This window comes from Rhinolophus ferrumequinum, chromosome 20, assembly GCF_004115265.2.
Source record: "Rhinolophus ferrumequinum isolate MPI-CBG mRhiFer1 chromosome 20, mRhiFer1_v1.p, whole genome shotgun sequence".
NCBI lineage: Eukaryota > Metazoa > Chordata > Mammalia > Chiroptera > Rhinolophidae > Rhinolophus > Rhinolophus ferrumequinum.
The window spans coordinates 41,991,025-42,009,628 of record NC_046303.1 but is presented as its reverse complement, the minus strand read 5'-3'; the positions used below and the strand labels follow the sequence as shown (position 1 = coordinate 42,009,628).

The following is an 18,604-nucleotide window of genomic DNA, read 5'->3' as shown; positions in this document are numbered from 1 at the left end:
AATTCACACACTTCTAACAATATTTGCATACTCTAGCCTAACATATTAGAAATCTAGACAAAATTTCCATTCAAGAAGAAAGTCTTATACCATGTTTCCCCAAAAATAAGACCTCGCAGGACAATCAATTCTAATGCGTCTTTTGGAGCAAAAATTAATATAAGACCCAATATTATATTACATTATGTTATGGTATATTGTATTATTTATATTATATTATATTATATATTATACCTAGTTTTATAGTAAAATAGGACCGGGTCTTACACTGATTTTTGCTCCAAAAGATGCATTAGAGCTGATTGTCCGGCTAGGTCTTATTTTCGGGGAAAGCCAGTAACAAGAAGGTGGCATTTCAACTCTCCCTGATAATTAGAGAGATGCACGAATCTCAGTTATCAAAAAGTTTAGATTCCCCTAACATCATTCATTATCAGAAGACACAACAAAATGTTGGAATTGAAAGAGAAGGGAACTATGGAGCAATGTTGCATAATATGGGTGACGATTTCAAAATGAATATATTGTTAACACTACAGGAATACCCACTGTACCTTACATAGATACACTAACAATAATGGAAGGTTTTAAACTCTACATGTAAATTTACATTTTACAATTTTCTTCTATGCTTTCTTTTTTAAAAGAAATTCAAATAGAAATATTCAGGAGTGGATAACTGGTAGCAAAGTATTAGCTGCTTCTAATTTATATATTTTATAAAAAGAGCAGTAGCATAACCAGATATGTTAACCTGGTACCTAATCAGGGATCTGCTTACATTCTCAAAATACTAGTAGCAATATAAAAGGGTAAAATATTAACAAACATTCTAAAGCATAACAAGATTATTCTTTTTAATTTTGGAGTCACATCGAATTCAGTAGTTGTGTAGCATAGAATGAAAACTTAACCTTGTAATTGATTCATGCATATTAAATATGATGTTCACTTCACCAGGTTGTCCTGAGAAGTAATAAGATAATGCATGTAAAGGGCTTACTACAGTGCTGGAACTAATGAAAAACAAATGAAGTCCTTCAGTTGTATTTAAAAGGTTCAATATATTAAATTCACTAAGAAAAATTTGAATACATTATCTCTTTCCATTAATTTTATTTTTTTTTTCTTCCCTCACTTATTTCATCTACTTTGTGGTTGAGCACATGCAATTAATGGGCATGGTATCTTCCAATAAATGATTAGATAATTTTAAGACATTTTAAAATGCAAATGCATGAGGATAATAGTACTGCTTAAGCCTATTCACGCTTGATCTTTAACAGAAGTTAGGTTAAGTTTATTTCTAAGTATTTTATTCTTTTTGTTGCAATTGCAAAAGGAATTGTTTTTTGTTTTTGTTTTTTATCTCTTTTTCTGAGATTTTATTGTTAGTATATAGGAATGCAACGGATTTTTGTATGTTGATTTTGTAGCCGGCACCTTTACTGTATTCATTTATTGTTTCTAACAGCTTTTTGGTGGAGTCCTTAGGGTTTTCTATATACAGCATCACGTCATCTGCAAAATGTGACTATTTAACTTCTTCACTCCCTAATTGGATGCCTTTTATTTATTTCTCTTGCCTGATTGCTCTGGCTAGGACTTCCAACACTATGTTGAAAAGAAGTGGTGATACAGAGCAACAATAATCAAAACAGGATGGTATTGGCAGAAAAACAGACACACAGACCAATGGAAGAGAACTGAAAACCCAAAAATAAACCCACATAAATATGGACAGATAATTTTCGACAAAGGAGCCAAAAACATACAAATGGAGAAAAGACACCCTCTTCAAAAAAGGGAGCTGAAAGAATTGGAAAGCCACATGCAAAGAATGAAACTAGACTTCTATCTGTCACCATGTACCAAAATTATCTCAAAATAGATTAAAGATCTAAAATAAGATCTGAAACAATACACTGCATAGAAGAAAACATAGGTAATTAACTTATAGACCTTGGGTTCAAAGAGGATTTTATGAATTTGATCTCAAAGGCAAGGGAAGTAAAAGCTAAAATAAATAAATGGTACTACATCAAACTAAAAAGTTTCTGCACAGCAAAAGAAACCACCAACAAAATAAAGAGGCAACCAACTGAAGGAGAGAAGATATTTGCAAACAATGCCTCCAATAAGGGGCTAATATCCAAAATATATAAGGAACCGATTCAACTCAACAACAAAAAAACAAACAATCCAATTAAAAAATGGGCAGAGGACCTGAACAGACATTTCTCCAAAGAGGACGTACAAATGGCCAATAGACATATGAAAAGATGCTCAACATCACTAATCATCAGAGAAATGCAAATAAAAACCACAATGAGATATCACTTCACACCAGTTAGAGTGGCTATCATCAACAAGACAAATAAGTATTGGAGAAGCTATGGAGAAAAAGGAACCCTCATACACTGTTGGTGGGAATGCAGATTGGTGCAGCCGCTATGGAATGCAGAGTGGAGGTACCTCAAAAAATTAAGAATAGAATTACCATATGACCTAGCAATTCCTCCCCTGGGTATCTACCCAAAAAATATGAAAATATCTATCCGTAACGATATATGTGCTCCGATGTTCATTGCAGCTTTATTTACAGTGGCCAAGGCATAGAAACAACCGAAGTATCGATAGATAGATGATTGGATAAAGAAGATGTGGTATATATATACAATGGAACACTATACTGCTACAAGAAAAGATGAAACTGTGCTATTTGTGACAACATGGATCTTGAGCTTATTATGCTACGCAAAATAAGTCAGACAGAAAAAGTCAAGAACTATATGATTTCAATGATATGTGGGATATAAAACTGAAAGCAACAAAGGAACAAGACAAAAAACAAAGAAACAAAAATGCATAGACATAGAAAATAGTGTAGTGCTGACCAGAAGGTAAGGAGGGAGCGGGGTGGTAGATGAGGGTAAATAGGATCAAATACATGGTGATACAAAGAGAACTGACTTTGGGTGAATACACAATGGGATATATACATGATGTATTACCGAATTGTATACTTGAAACCTATGCAACTTTACTAACCATCATCACCCCAATAAACTTTAATTTAAAAAAAAAAAAGGAAGAAGAAGTTAGGCAGGTACCCTGGAAAAAATCTCTCATTTATAAAATTAAAGAACTGAGTTCATCAAATAATATTTATCAACCTTCCTTCAGCTGATACTTTATGATGCCATAAAGCAATTTTCGTTCAATTGCAAATAGGTCTTATTTTAGCTATGTTGCCTCATTACAGCTGTTTCTGAACCTTCACGTAAAATGCTAGTTCTATCTTATGCAGCCAGTGAAAACAATTACATTAAATAATTTTGGAAGAATCATCATTGCCACAATATTGAATTTCAATCAATGAATCTGCTAAATTCTTCCATTTATTCAACTTATGGTCCTTGCCACGTATCTAACACCCCCAATCTCAACTCAAAGCTCACTCTCAACTCTGGCATCCTTCAGTCAGTCTCTGCTGTTAGTTCCCATGGCCAAAAAGAATGGTATCACTTGGCCCTCACCATGAATCTTGTCTCTCGGCAAAAGGAGAGCAGCATATGGATCATTTATCTCTGTAAAATGACACTCTTCATGTTCCCCAACACTTAAATTATTTTTCCAATAATGAATTCTGTTCTCTCTCCCATCTTTGTTACATAATATATAATTATTTTAATATGCAGTATCTTTTTCTGTCACTGTATTTAAGTATTTGTCTCATAAACCAAAAAAAAGAAAAGAAAAGAAAAAAACCATGATGGGGATTTTCTTTCATCCTGTCCATTTTATTTTGTTATCCTAATTCAGACAATGCCATTTACTCATTTAACAATATTTACACTCTTCTTAGTAATCTATACATCATACATCATTACAGTCGAAATTAGGTGAGACTTTTTGTACTTAATGGTTCACTGCAAAAAGCAGATTCAGCGAGAAGGGGTTCACATATTTACACCAAAAGTGGAAACTGGGTCGGCCAAAAAAGTGGTTTTTGAGGCTGAAGAAACAATGAAGGAGTGACAGAGAGCTCCCAGGAGCAGTTTATTTTTAATCTCAAATTGTCAATAAAGAGAGTAATATAACTTCTAACCAGAATTTGTCCATTCTCATTTCTTTTTTTCTCATTCCACAAATTCCATCACTTTCATAGAAGCTCACATTGTCTCACACACTTTCATATTCTTATTAATTTTCCCACAATAAATCTTGGTAGATCGCAAGTATCAGCTTAAGGGATCTTTCAGGAATCTTTGTACCCCACAATAATGGATATTTTTGATTAGCAGAGTGTCAGTTCTCTGAGAAGAGAAACTGTGTCTCTGACAAACCTTTGTAGGCTGCACAGTGCCTGGGACATATTCTGTGTTGACTAGAATTAAATTTGATCATTATTATTCACAAGGAACACCTTTCATTTCCAAATGTACTCCTCATCCCACTGTATTTAAGTTTACTTAACATACTCTTAGATTGAAACTTATAAGTTTTTATAAAGGGTTTCTGGAATAATTTTTTTAAGTATTTGCTTAATCAGATTTCCTTATGAATTTATATTAATGTATAAAGTAACCATGAATTCTAGTTTCTCCCGGAGAGAAATCTTCACATACAAATATTCATATACCACACATTAAGTCGCTTTTACGCCATTCATTTCGACCCATCACATTTATGGAAAATAAAAAGGCCTCATCACATCACTAAGAATGCAAGACGAAAGTACTTACAAATTGATATATTACTTACATTGAAATAGAAGAAGTGAGACTCTAAAGAAACGACATTTAATTTTTAATTAATCTTACAGCAACTATAATGCAGATGTTCTTACTAAAGTAAAATAATCTATTTAAGATGCTATATATTTACATATTGCTATCATTTTCAAAAATCATTTAAAATGGACTTTCATAGTCATTTCATAAATCATAAGAAAAACCATATTTTACAGTGACTCCCTTTCTTGCACCAAAATCTTTATTATATATCTGAATGACTCACTCTAGTCTCCAGACATGGCTGTAATCACTTTTCAACTCTTTTTAAAACTAAAATCTACTCTCAAAGGATGGAGAAGTGTTCCCACTGAGCATATTCAAAAGAATAGTACTTGAAGTCACCACTATGTGAGAGGTTATAAAACATAGTCTGAAGAACAGAAATGTGACATTCCAATTTAAATTTTAGGGGTGTCTATGTATCACATGGACTCATCTAAGTGAGGGCTTTTTGTAAACTATAAAGTGTGGTAAGACAGCTTTATTAATTGTTAAGGATGGTGTTTCTTTTTCATAATAACTAGCAATATAAGGGTCTCTTTCAGAATTTCACTACCAGATCCACATGAGAAATCATATCCCATTTATAATACAAACATGACTTCTTAGAAGACAGAACAACAACATTGAAATGAAAGGGAAAAAAAGATTAACATGTTTATTTGGGTTCTACTCACATCAACAAGCTGATTGACGCCACTTGCTGTTTTCGCCAGTGTCACAAGGTCTTCTTGCATCTTATCCACCCATGACTTGATACTGCAGAAATTAAAAAGATAATATTCTATCACATCTCTGGCAAATTAAGGCCACAGCCATTTTGTATCCATGCTGCAGATAATTCATTAAACTGCCTTTAAATCTTTCTTCTCCTTCTTAGCTCTCATTATGTCCACCCTCCCATTCCGCTACAATTACAAAGCCAATGAAACACTAGTATAAAACCTCTTAGAATGTTGAAATACCACTAAACAAAAAGACGAAAATGACATGGATGGCTTGTCCAATATAAGTCTAAACATTTGCTTATTTTTTATGAAAATTCCATTTAAAATTAGTTAGTAAATAGAATATTCTAAACTAAACTTTATTCTTTCCCTTACAAGTCTTCTGAATATAACACTAAGGGTGTGCTAAGTGTAGAATTTTTTTTTTTAACTCAAGAAAATATGAGAAATATTTTTAAATGTCTCTTAATTTCATTGCCCAGGGATAACCTGGGTAATGTATTTCCTTTAGTCTTTTAAAATTATTTCACATGGTTGAAAGCATATTATGTAAAATTTATATTTTTTTTCCCTGAGGTCATATGATAAATACTCCCATGCCATTACATGTATCTTATAAACATTTTAATGGCCACTCAATATTCCATTTCCTCTGCATTCCACAATATACTTGACTGTCCTTTTAAAAAAATATTTAGGATATCATCACCTTTTAACCATTACAATTTACACTTCAACAAATATCGTAGTGCATAAAGCTTAAGGTATTCCATTTCCATAGCTAAACTCAGATTTGGAATTACTGCATCAAAGCTTAAGTTTTAAAGGAATGATTTTGAGCATTACAATTATGATTGAAGGATTTAAGTTCAAACCTTTTTATCTATATACTTTACATTAATGCAATGGATATCTTAAAAACAAGCTGTGGATGTTGGGACATTTTAGAAAAACCTAAATCAATGGCCTATCTTATCTTTTCCAGGCATTAGAGACATTACTAACTACTACACAATTTTCCCCAGTTAAATCAATATACTTAACTTACCATCCTTTCATGTACTTAATTTATTCATCCTGTTATAAAAAGTGTGTAGTCTTTTCTGCCCATGCAAATATAAGAAAGCACAGGTAAGAAGGATAGATGATTTATTTGAATTGGAAATTCTCTCTACACAAATGTGAGACATACAACTGTCTGTTGCTTATTTATTCAACTTCTTTAAATTTATTAATACTAAATATTTTCCCTCCTTTAATAGATCAGCTCTGAGAGTGGTGCAGAATAGTGCTGTTTTACAAAAAAAAAGGGGGGGGGGGATCCAAGATAGCACCAGACCAGAATGTACATTAACGTAGTGAACATCACTCATCCCACCCTGGCAACTCCCTGAGACCCTGCCTCACCGAACCCACATATTGCATGACGCTCTATCAACTCCTGAACCTTAAGGGAGGCAGAAGGCAGCAGCAGGCCTCGGGGTGCCCTAGAATTTTGCCAAGCTACCTCAGGCCTAGTACTGGAAGCCAAGCTCAGTTCACAACATGGTGCCTCCAGGTCTTGCACAGGCAGCAACTAATTGTGGATTGTTTTGTAGCTCTAGCCAGATAGTTCCCAGCCGGATACAGACAGTGTCTGACCTTGACCTGCACCAAAGTCTCTTCTGAAAGGGCCCTCAACGAACATAACTAGTGGTTGACTTCAGATTACAATAGAGCACCACCCAACTAGCCCCACAAGCGGCATATACAAAGGACAGTCTCGGCAGGCACCAGAGCCTCCTGGGGGTGAATCCTGCTCCATGGAGTAAGCTCCCCACACAACAGCCCATAAGCTGTGAATGTGGCCAAACCCCACAGCCAGTCAGCCTGAGGCTCAGTCCCACCCAGTAACATGCCAATAGCAATCAAGGCTCAACTATAACAGGAGAGCACAAACAACCCACACAAAGGACACTCCTGGAGCACCTAACACAGGTGACCAGAGAGACTGTGCCCCTAGACCCAACAGAGCACCAACTGCATTAAGACCAACAGGCCAAGACTGGGAGAGGTAGCAGATCTAACTAATACAAAGAAACAAGCACAGAGAGAGATCCAAAATGAGGAAACAAAAAAATATGTACCAAATGAAAGAACAAGAGAAAACTCCAGAATGGGTACTAAACCAAACGGAGGTAAGCAACATAACAGATACAGAGTTCAAAACAATGTTCATAAGAACGCTCAAAGAACTTAGAACTTCGAGAAAGAGACAGCAAGCATGAAAAAGGACAAAGAAATCATAAAAAAAGAACAAGTAAGAATTGAAGACTACAATAACTAAAATAGTGCACTAGAAGGAATTGCCAGTAAACTAGATGAAGCAGAGAATCGAATCAGCGATTTGGAAGACAAGATAGCAGAAAAACCCAATAGGAACAGAAAAAATAAAAAATAGTTTTTTTAAAAAATGAGGATAATTTAAGGGGTCTGTGGGACAACATCAAGCATACCAACAATCGCATCATAGGGGTACCAAAAGGCTAAGACAGAGAGCAAGGAATTGAGAATGGATATGAAGAAATAATGACTGGAAACTTTCGTAACCTGGTGAAGGAAATAGACGTACAAGTTACAGGAAGCCAACAAAGACTCAAACAAGATGAATCCAAAGAGATCCACACCAGGATATATTATAGTTAAAGTGTCAAAGTTTAAAGACAAAGGGAAAATCCTAAAGGAAGCAAGAAAAAAAACAAAACTAGTTCCTTAAAACAAAGCTCGCAAGATTGTAAGCTGATTTCTCAACAGAAAATTTACAGGCAAAAAGGGATTGGCACGAAATATTCAAAATGATGAAAAACAAGCACCTACAACCAAGATTACTCTAACCAGCAACCCTATCATTTAAAATTGAAGGAGAGATAAAGTGCTTCCCACAAGAAAAAGCTAAAGGAGTTCATCACCACCAAACAAGTATAACAAGAAATGCTAAAGGGACTTCTTTAAGAAGGGAGGAAAAAAAGAACACAAACATAAATAATAAAATGGCAATGACTATGTATCTACCAATAATCACTTTAAATGTAAATTGATTACATGCTCCAATCAAAAGACATAGGGTAGCTGAATTGATAAGAAAATAAGACCCATACATATACTATCTAGAAGAGACCTACTTCAGATTGAAAGACACATAAAGACTGAAAGTAAAGAGATGGAAAAAGATATTTCATTTAAATGGAAATGAAGAAAAGGCGGGGTAGCAATCCTTGTATCAGAAACAAAATATTTTAAAACAAAGACTGTAATAACAGACAAAGAGGAACATTACAAAAATGATAAAGGAATCAGTACAAGAGGATATAACCCTTGTAAACATTTATGCACCTCATATAGGAGCACCTAAATGTATAAAGCAAATACTGAGCAACATGAAGTGAGATATCAACAGTAATACAATCATAGGAGTAGATTTTAACACCCCATTGACACCAATGGACAGGTCTTCCTAGCAGAAAATCAGAAAGAGAAACCTTAAGTGGCACACTAGACCGGATGGATTCAATTAATATTTTTAGAATATTTCACCATAAAACAGCAGCATATGCATTATTTTCAAGTGACCATATGTTAGGCCACGAAACAAGTCTCAATAAATTTTAGAAGACTGAAATCAAGTGTCTTCTCTGACCACGATGGTCTGAAACTAGAAATCAATTATAAGAAAAAAATTTAAAAATACACAAACACGTAGAGGCTAAATAACATGATACTAAATAACAAATAGGTCAACAATAAGATGAAGAAAGAAATCATAAGGTACCTTGAGACAAACGAAAATGAAAACACAACAACCCAAAATCTATGGGATAGAGTGAGAGCGGTCCTACAGGAGAATTCATAGAAATGCAGGCTTACCTTGAGCAAAAAGAAAAATATCAAATAAACAATCTAATCTTACACTTAAAGGAACTAGAAAAAGAACAGTAAATAAAGCCAAAGGTGAGTAAAAGAAAGGAAATGACAAAGATCAGAACAGAAATAAACAAGCATCTAAAAAGATAAAAAGAAATTTAAAAAAAAAGAAAAAGAAATGAAACCAATAGTTGGTTCTTTGAAAAGATAAATAAAATTGATAAACCTTTAACTGGACTCATCAAGAGAAAATGAGAGAGAAGCCACATAAATAAAATGAGAAATGAAAGAGAAGCAACAACTGACACCACAGAAATGCAAAGGATTATACGAACATAATATGAACAATCACATGCCAACAAATTGGACAATCTGGAAAAATGGATAAATTCCTAGAAATATATAATCTTTCAAGACTGAATTAAGAAGAAACAGAAAATCTCAACTAGCTGATTACTACTAATGAAATCTAATAAGTAATCAAAAAATTCTCAACAAACAAAAGTCCTGGAACAGATGAATTTTACCAAAAACAGTAGTACCTCGGTTTTCGAACGCCTCCATTGACGAATATTTTGGTTTACGAACACCATAAGCCCGGAAGTAACTGCTTCAGTTTTCGAACATGCCTTGGAAGTCGAACATGTCACACGGCTTCCGCTGAGTGCAAGATCCTGAGGCCTAGCTGTCACCTGTTTTTGAACATTTCAGAACTCGAACGGTCTTCCGGAATGGATTATGTTTGAAAACCGAGGTACGACTGTATTCGAAGAAGAATTAACATCTATCCTTCCCAAACTATTTCAAAATATTCAAGGGAACTGAAACCCCCAAGCATATTTTTTCTTTAATTTTGTGGCAGTTTAATTTTTTTTTTTAATTGGGTAACAGTGTGTTTCTCCAGGGCCCATCAGCTCCAAGTCGTTGTCCTTCAATCTAGTTGTGGAGGGCATAGCTCACCTCCAAGTCCAGCTGCCATTTTCCATCTTAGTTGCAGAGGGCATAGCCCACCATCCCATGGGGGAATTGAACCACCACCTTGTTGTTAAGAGCTTGTGCTCTAATCAATTGAGCCACCTGGCCACCCCTCCGGAAGCTCAGCAGCCGCTCATTGTGGAGAGTGCAGCTCACTGGCCCATGTGGCAATCAAACCGGCAACCCTGTTGTTCAGAGCTCACACTCTAACCAACTGAGCCGCCCAGCCACCCCCTAGTACATTTTTTGACGTCACCATTACCCTGATTCCAAAACCACACAAAAACATTAAAAAAAAGAAAATTATAGACTGATATCCCTGATGAACATAGATGCCAAAATCCTCAACGAAATATTAGCAAATTGAATTCAGCAATACATTAAAAGGATCATTCAGTATGATCTATTGGGTTTATTCCTAGTATGCAAGGTTGACTCAACATCTGCAAATTAATTAATGTGACAAACACATAAACGAAATGAAAGACAAAAATCATATGACCAGGGGCGCCGGATGGCTCAGTTGGTTAGAGCGTGAGTTCTTAACAACAAGGTTGCCGGTTCGATTTCCATTTGGGCCAGTGAACTGTGCCCTCCACAACTAGATTGAAAACAATGGCTTGAGCTTGAAGCTGAGCCACCGGTGGATGGCCAGTTGGTTCAGTGGTTGGAATGCGGTGCTCATAACACTGAGGTCACCGGTTCGAGTCCCACAAGGGCCAGTCGGCTCTGCCCTCCACAACTAGATTGAAAACAAAAACTTGACTTGGAGCTGAGCTGCACCCCCAACTAGATTGAAAAAACAACTTGACACCCTGTAAAAACACATTGTTCCCCAATATATTCCCCAATTTAAAATAAGAACAATAATAATATGACCACATCAATAGATGCAGAAAAAGTCTTTGAAAAAATCCATGATTTTGATTATGATAAAAACTTTTAGCAAAGTGGGAAAACAGAGAATACACCTCAATATAATAAAGGACATATATGAGCTAACATCATATGCAATAGAGAAAAGCTTAAGGCCTTCATCAGAACAAGACAAGAATGTCTTACCACTTTTATTCAACATAGTACTGGAAGGCCCAATTGATCCAATACACACATAGATCAATGAAACAGAATAGATAGCCCAGTAATAAGCCCATGTCTATATAGTTATTTAATTTATGACAACAGAGGCAGGGATACACAGTGTCATAGACTGTCTATTCAATACATGGTGGTGGGAAAAGTGGACAGATACATGCAAAAAATGAAACTGGACCACCATCTTACACCATATAAAAGAATAAACTCAAAGTTGATGAAAGACTTAAATGTAAGACCCCAAACCATAAAACTCCTAGAAGAAACATAAGCAGCAAATTCTCTGAAGTTGCTTTTAGTATTATTTTTTCTGATCTATCTCCTCAGTCAAGTGGAAAAAAAGAAAAAATAAACAAATGGGACTACATCAAACCAAAAAGTTTTCACACTGTAAAGGAAACCATCAACAAAACAAAAAGATATCCTAGTGAATGGGAGAAGACATTTGCCAATTATACATCTGATAAGGGGTTAATATCCAGAATTTATTAAAAAACTCTACACAACTTAACATTAAAAAAAAATCCAATTAACAAATGAACAGAGGACCTGAGTAGACATTTCTCCAAAGAGGATATAGATCACCAAAAGACATATGAAAAGATACTCAACATCACTAATCATCAGAGAAATGCAAATCAAAATCCCAATGAGATATCACCTCACTCTTATCAGAATGCCCATCATCAATAAATCAATAAATAAGTATTGACAAGGATGTGGGAAAAAGGGAACCCTCGTGCAATGTTAGTGGGATTGCAAATTGCTGCAGCCATTAGGGAAAATGGTTGGGAAGTTCCTCAAAAAATTAAAAATATAACTACCTTTGGACCCAGCAATTCTGAATCTGGGTATTTATCCAAAGAAATCCAAAACAGTAATTCAAAAGATATATGCACCTCTATGTTCACTGCAGAGCTATATACAATAGCCAAATACGGAAGCAACCCAAGTGCCCATTGGTAGAAGACTGGATAAAGATCTGGTACAGAATTTTCCAGTCAAGATGGTGAAGTAGGTAAACACTGTGCTTACCTTCTCTCAGGACCACATCAAAATTACAACTAAAGTACAAAACAACCATCACTGAGAATTGCCGGAAGTCTTGCTGTACCGAAGCCCTACAACTAAGGACTTGCAGAATAAGCCACCTCGAGACTGGTAGGAGGGGCAGAGATGCAGAATGGGCTGCTCCCAGACCACCGTGTAACTATTAAAAATTGGAAGGGAAATCTTGGCTGCAGAGGTCCCTCCGAGAGAAGCAAGGGGTCCCAGCACCACACGAGGCTCCCCAGCTCAGGGTTCCAGTGCCGGGAAGACAAGACTCCATAATTTCTGGTTGTGAAAACCAGTGAAGATTGTGGTTGAGTGGGACAAAGCGTGGCTACACTCCAAGGATCTCCTCTTGGAGGGCCTGCACATGGACTTACTCGCTGATGGGCTCACTCACTCTGAGCTCCAGCACTGAGACAGCAGCTAGAATGTCAAAAGAGACATACCGGGAGGAACTGAGTTGTCTGGCTGCAGGGTGAGGGCTAGTGGGGTAGCTTGCTCCTGGAGGGGGAGCTGGCAGAAGCCACTGTTTCTTTGTTGAGCTCTCCCACCTCCCAGCATGTAGACACCATATTAGAGTCTCCATTGCGAAGCACAATTTACTAAGCACTATTTCATTAAATGTCTCCAGAATGTACTATAAAATTTTGGAGAAAGTTACAGAGGCTATGGCGTTTTCATGTAATAAGAAACTAACACATCATTCCACAAGGAAATGTTTTTGTTTGCTCTCTGTTAACCCATTCAACAAGAATTAGTATTTGCTGGAGAAGATACTAAAATCTGGAAATGCAGAAATGAAAGATATCTGTTAAAATCTAGTTGGGCTTTTAAAACTGGGTCTGGCAGAGAATAAGAATATGATGGTACAGAGGAGGAAAAATATATTTTTCTTCCACCCTTCTAAGCTCTAGACTGAGACCCTGCAACAAAAGACAGATTAACAAGCAAAAAGCATGCAAATTAATTTAATGTGTGTTTTACATGACATGGTAGCTTTCATAAGGAAATAGACCCAAACAAATGTTTAAACAAAAAATCCTATTATAATTTTTCTTGGAAAATGTGAAAATATTATACTGCCAAATTTCTCATTTTTTGAGTGTAGAGCCTAATTTATAAAAGAATATGCTGGAAAATTAAACAAGTACACATATCCCTCTTTAAATATCTTGAAACAATATATAAATTTTGAAGAAAAAATCAATGTAAAATAAAACGGATTGTTCTCAGAAAGTTTAATAGTTTGTTTGACAATCTTTCTCTTAGGAATAGACATATATTACAATATCTGACCAGTTAAAAAACGTTGAACCCAATGTATACACTCTACACTCATATAGATACAATAGAACCTGACTAATAAGTATACTATTTCTATGAGGATTTTCAAACTCCTGAGGTCAGGAACACACTTACTCTGCTTGTTAGAAATGTACCTCCCTTGTCAGAGACGGAATAGTGCTGGTTTTGAAGACGGAAGCCAAAGAATGTGGGCAGCCTCTAAAGCTGGAAAGGCTGAAGAAACGGATTCTATACTGGAGCCTCTGGAAAGGACCTCTGCCCTGCTGACACCTTGAATTTAGTCCAGTGAGACCCATGTTGAATCTCTGACTTACAGAAATGTAAGATAATAAATTTGGGTGGTTTTAAGCCATTACGTTTGTGGTAATTTGTTATAGCAGTCATAGAAAACTGAGTTAGGTATCAAACCAGGTCCAGACGCCAGACCACCTGATTTGCTGTCTAGGTCTTTTCTCAGATGACAAGTGCCTGTTATATCACCGAATCATGTACTCCTGAAAGGCAGAAATCGCTTTGCTTTTCCTCCCTGGGATGTGACCCAGGAAGGGTTGAATGGGAGCCAGTCAGAAAGTACTTTTGGGCTAATAATGTTTCAGCACGAGATGCTCCAGAGAGAAATAAAATGGCAGCATGAAACATGCTGTACTGTTTAGTTCTTCCAACACACCCAAACCACTTTTATTCAGGAGTAGCTAGAGTTTATCTTGGAGTACCCAGCTGTGGGGATTGCCTGTCTTGGGATGTGCCCAATCTAGGCTTGTTTTGATTCCCATATTCCAGATAATCTGTGGGTGAATAAACAATTGATAGGGGCCTGTCTGAATCAGTCGAAAGCAACCAATCAGTCTAGAACAGGGGTTGGCCATGAATAAATATGAAATAAATTCAAGATATTAATAAAAAAGTTTTAGCTTTCTTTTGAATTCTGATTCTGGCATCCACTAGGTTTTTATTTATTTATTATTTTTAATTTTAGTTAATGACAGAAATAAGAGGGGTATCTTAAATAACATCCATGATAAAAATCTAAGATTGGATAAAGGCAAGGACATAACCTTCAGAAAACCTATTCCAGGGACTTCAAAGGTGTGTCTTCTAGTGTGCCAAATCGGATCTGTTGGAAATAGCTCTGGAACATTGATGAAACAGATTCTGTGACCATGTCCTTGGTCAAGTAAGAAGAGTGCTTTGATCGAGACTAAGTGGGACAGCTGGGGCAATGAGAATCTATTTCCTAGAGATTTCTCTCCAGATATCAATCCATTCCTTAATCATTTCTTGGGTGTGATTTTTCAGCCAGTTAGAAATCCAACTAAATGAACTGTATCCCCACTCACAATTCTTTTTTGGGTTCTAGATGAAAGAACAGACCATGATTAATGTTGTGACAGTTTAAAAATGTGAAGTCTAGGGAGTGTTAATCTCATTTGTACGTTAGTTCTATAAGCTCACACCTGGGGAATAAAAATAAATTAATAAATAAATGTACCTCCCAGATTTCAAGTGTCAAGTGATAGCAGAGGCTTCAGCGTTATGAAGCTAGGACTTGGGAAGCCTAACTGTCCTTTCTTCCTATATTTGATGTGGTGAGTCCTCTGGACAAGAGGTGAATGTGTTTGAATCTACTGCTATTAGTAAGAACAGAGTTTTAAAACAGACATCTTCTTCCACACCCTCCTTGAATTATCCAACTAGCAATTATCATAGAGACCAGAACAAAAACAGAACAGGAGATACACAGAAGAGAAAAGGGAAAAGAAGAGATTTGGAGGAGAAAGAGTGGGAGGGTGAGAAGTCTTTGCAGTCCTTGTCCTAAAGCAATTCTCTGCCTAGGCCACTATTTTAAGAAATAATGTTATTTTCATTCCAAGGAAATAGACATCGTTCTGCCCTATGGATCTTGGAAAAAATAAAATATCATAAGATCTAACAAACTGACCATTTCGATTGTGTTGATATATAAACAGCTTGTTCATAAATTTGAAGTAATAAGATCATGTATTTCAAAAGTGTTCTACTTGCTATAAATATCCCACCAATGACAAACTGCTCCTATTTTTGTTATATAATAAACCACCCACAGTGTTCCTGTAGTTGGGTAAAAATAACATGAGTAAGCCAAAGATTCAGATAACCTAGACACACTATTTTTGCTAAATATGCATTTCTTATTACCTGGGTAACTATATCATGAAATACATCTGTGTGTGTATGTGCGTGCGTGCGTGTGTGTGTGTGTGTCTGTGTCTGTGTAAAAGGAGTGCTTGGTATCTACATTAAATCTAGGATTGTTTGTGAGATGGGTATCATGCCAGGAATGTTAGTTCCCAAAATTATTAGCAATTTAAGTCATTTAAATAAACTGCTGCTCCGTTTTTAGAAAGCTGTTTTGACTTGTGAAATGCTTTAGTACTCCATTTTTTCTTAGAGTCAATCCTGTAGGAAATGTAAAAGGGGATGTGATTTTGCTAATCAGAGTGGAAAGGTAAAGTAGTTGAGAGTATAAAAACTGGTTTTATCACTAAAATCTGATTCAAAAGTTGTTGTTCCTCTTCCTTCCTTTCCTGTTGGACTTTGGTTGCCCACACGTGTGAGAGAGAGAGAAAGAGAGAGAGAGAGAGTGTGTGTTTAATCCACTTTATAAATATATATATTCATAATTCTCAAAACCAAAGATTCTTTATGAGATCTACTTTTCCACCATCTTGGATTAATTTTTGTTTTACCCAAGCATTTTTTCATTGTTTATTTTTTAATTTTTAATTTTTTTATTTCTTTTTGCCTCAGCTGCAGCAATTTTCTTCCAGCTTCCGAGACAACAAATGAGTAATACACTTTAGGGTTGCGATTAATGTAGTTCCATGGATTAGCTAGAGGGGTGAGGGTTCTCATACAGCGAGTTGATCCCTTGAGGCCTGGAGAGCTTTGTTTTTTATCCTTCCACATCAGAATTAGTTACAACCTCCAGCATAGTCCCTCTGCAGCCTGGTGCCAACTGAGGTGTCCCACATGGCCTCACAATCTGCTGCTAGTGTTTCTATGAACCAAATGAGCTGAATTTCTAGTGGCTCATTACAAAACCTCCATTCATTTTATTGAAGAACTTCCCTTTCATTGTTTATCTATATTTTCTTCAGTTATTGCAGTCTGTTCTGAAAAGTTATTTTAGCCTAATTAGAGCATGTAAATATTATTTAATGCCATGATAAAAATTTCCTCATTTCCTTTCTTCTCTGAAGTATTAACTGAGATTTCACAAGATTTCCAATATTGCAAAATACTCAAATGCTTATATTTGAATTCTGACCTAAATGGCCAATCTACATTCCCACATGGATCAGTATCTAGAATCAAGCCAGTTTAACTGTTTCACAAACATGTCAGTTTTGTCACATTATTTAATCATGCTTTCCACTAGCCTGAAATTACGTCTCTAAATTTTTTTCAGTTCCTGAAAATCACCTTTCAAGTCTGGGCTTCAGGTACTTCTTGTTCTGGATAATCCATGTCCTCAAACCCTCAGAAATGCTTTCCCATATCTCAGTTCATAAGAGTATACATACATATACAAATTATATATATGCATACATATACAGAGGGTGCCCCAAAAATGTGCTCAAAAAATGTATACATATTTTAAGAAACGAAAAACTATTAAAATGGTAATACTCAATATATACTAGTAACAAAAAATGAATACAAGTCACATTTGACTTCTGCAATTACAAAAGGTGCTCACAGTGGTTACCATCAGCGTCCAGACACTTATTATGGCGAACTGCTTGAGCAACGTTGACCAAAGTGTCCTCTTGTATACATTGTTTTGGCACCCCCAGTATATGTTGCCTGTCCTACAAAAGGTCGCACCTATGGATATACTGTGTTATGTTAGTATTATTTTTCTCCAACAATACTTAATTCTGTTGAGTGGATGGACCACAGCTTACAGTTCTGCATTCTGAGAATATCTAGCATCATCGTGACCACACAGTAGACGCTCAGTGGATAATAGGGAATATCTATATGTGTCAAGAGCTGTTCTAAACATGTTATGTGAACAAACTCTTTAATTCTCACAAAAATCTACTCAGGCAAATACTATTGTGAGCCCCCCTTTACAGATGAGGAAACTGAGGTGTAGCGAGGTTAGGTTAACTTGCCCACAGTCACAGAGTTAAGAAGTGGCATAGCCAAGCATTTTGCCTTGAGAAGACAACAGAATCTACCACCTTAATAAATGCCCATTGATGCAGTGATCTGAAACATGATTTGGTTCTTCTTATCATTAAACCACCAGATAGTCATCCTCAACTCTCCTTTCATCATAACTTACAAATGTCTCAAGTTTTCTGCTTTATAAAATCTCTAGCCCTGGGTTCTAAGTTTGCTTCACTGATGTAAAGAGAGAAAATGACAATTAGAAGTCTTATTTTAACATGACAAGAGAAAAGTTAGTTATAGTTAGAAAATAAGGATTTAAATCATTGAGAAACCCCAGGTAATTTTTCCCTTAAATAATCTTTTTTTTAGAAATATGCACATTATTCAATGCTACAATTTTGCCTCAAATTAAGTTTTTTAAATCATGATTATTAAATAAACAAGAGCTGTTTATTTTATTTTAAAAACCACAAATAGTACTGCTGTCGTTAACATCACATTACAGTCTCAGTTTTCGGTACACAGCAACTGACTCTCACATCATTCACGACACGCACACATTTGACATAAAGTAGCAGGTTAGCTGTA

General features: G+C 35.8%; 1 protein-coding gene across 7 annotated transcripts in view; it reads right to left on the bottom strand.

Moving 5' to 3' along the window:
- CACNA2D1 (calcium voltage-gated channel auxiliary subunit alpha2delta 1) overlaps window positions 1-18,604 on the bottom strand; it is a 457,063-nt gene that overhangs the window by 358,705 nt on the left and 79,754 nt on the right. For all 7 annotated transcript variants that reach the window (XM_033088705.1, XM_033088698.1, XM_033088699.1 and 4 more), the window contains exon 2: window positions 5,477-5,558. In XM_033088705.1, coding sequence (XP_032944596.1) covers window positions 5,477-5,558 — 82 coding nt within the window. The remainder of the gene's footprint in view (window positions 1-5,476; window positions 5,559-18,604) is intronic.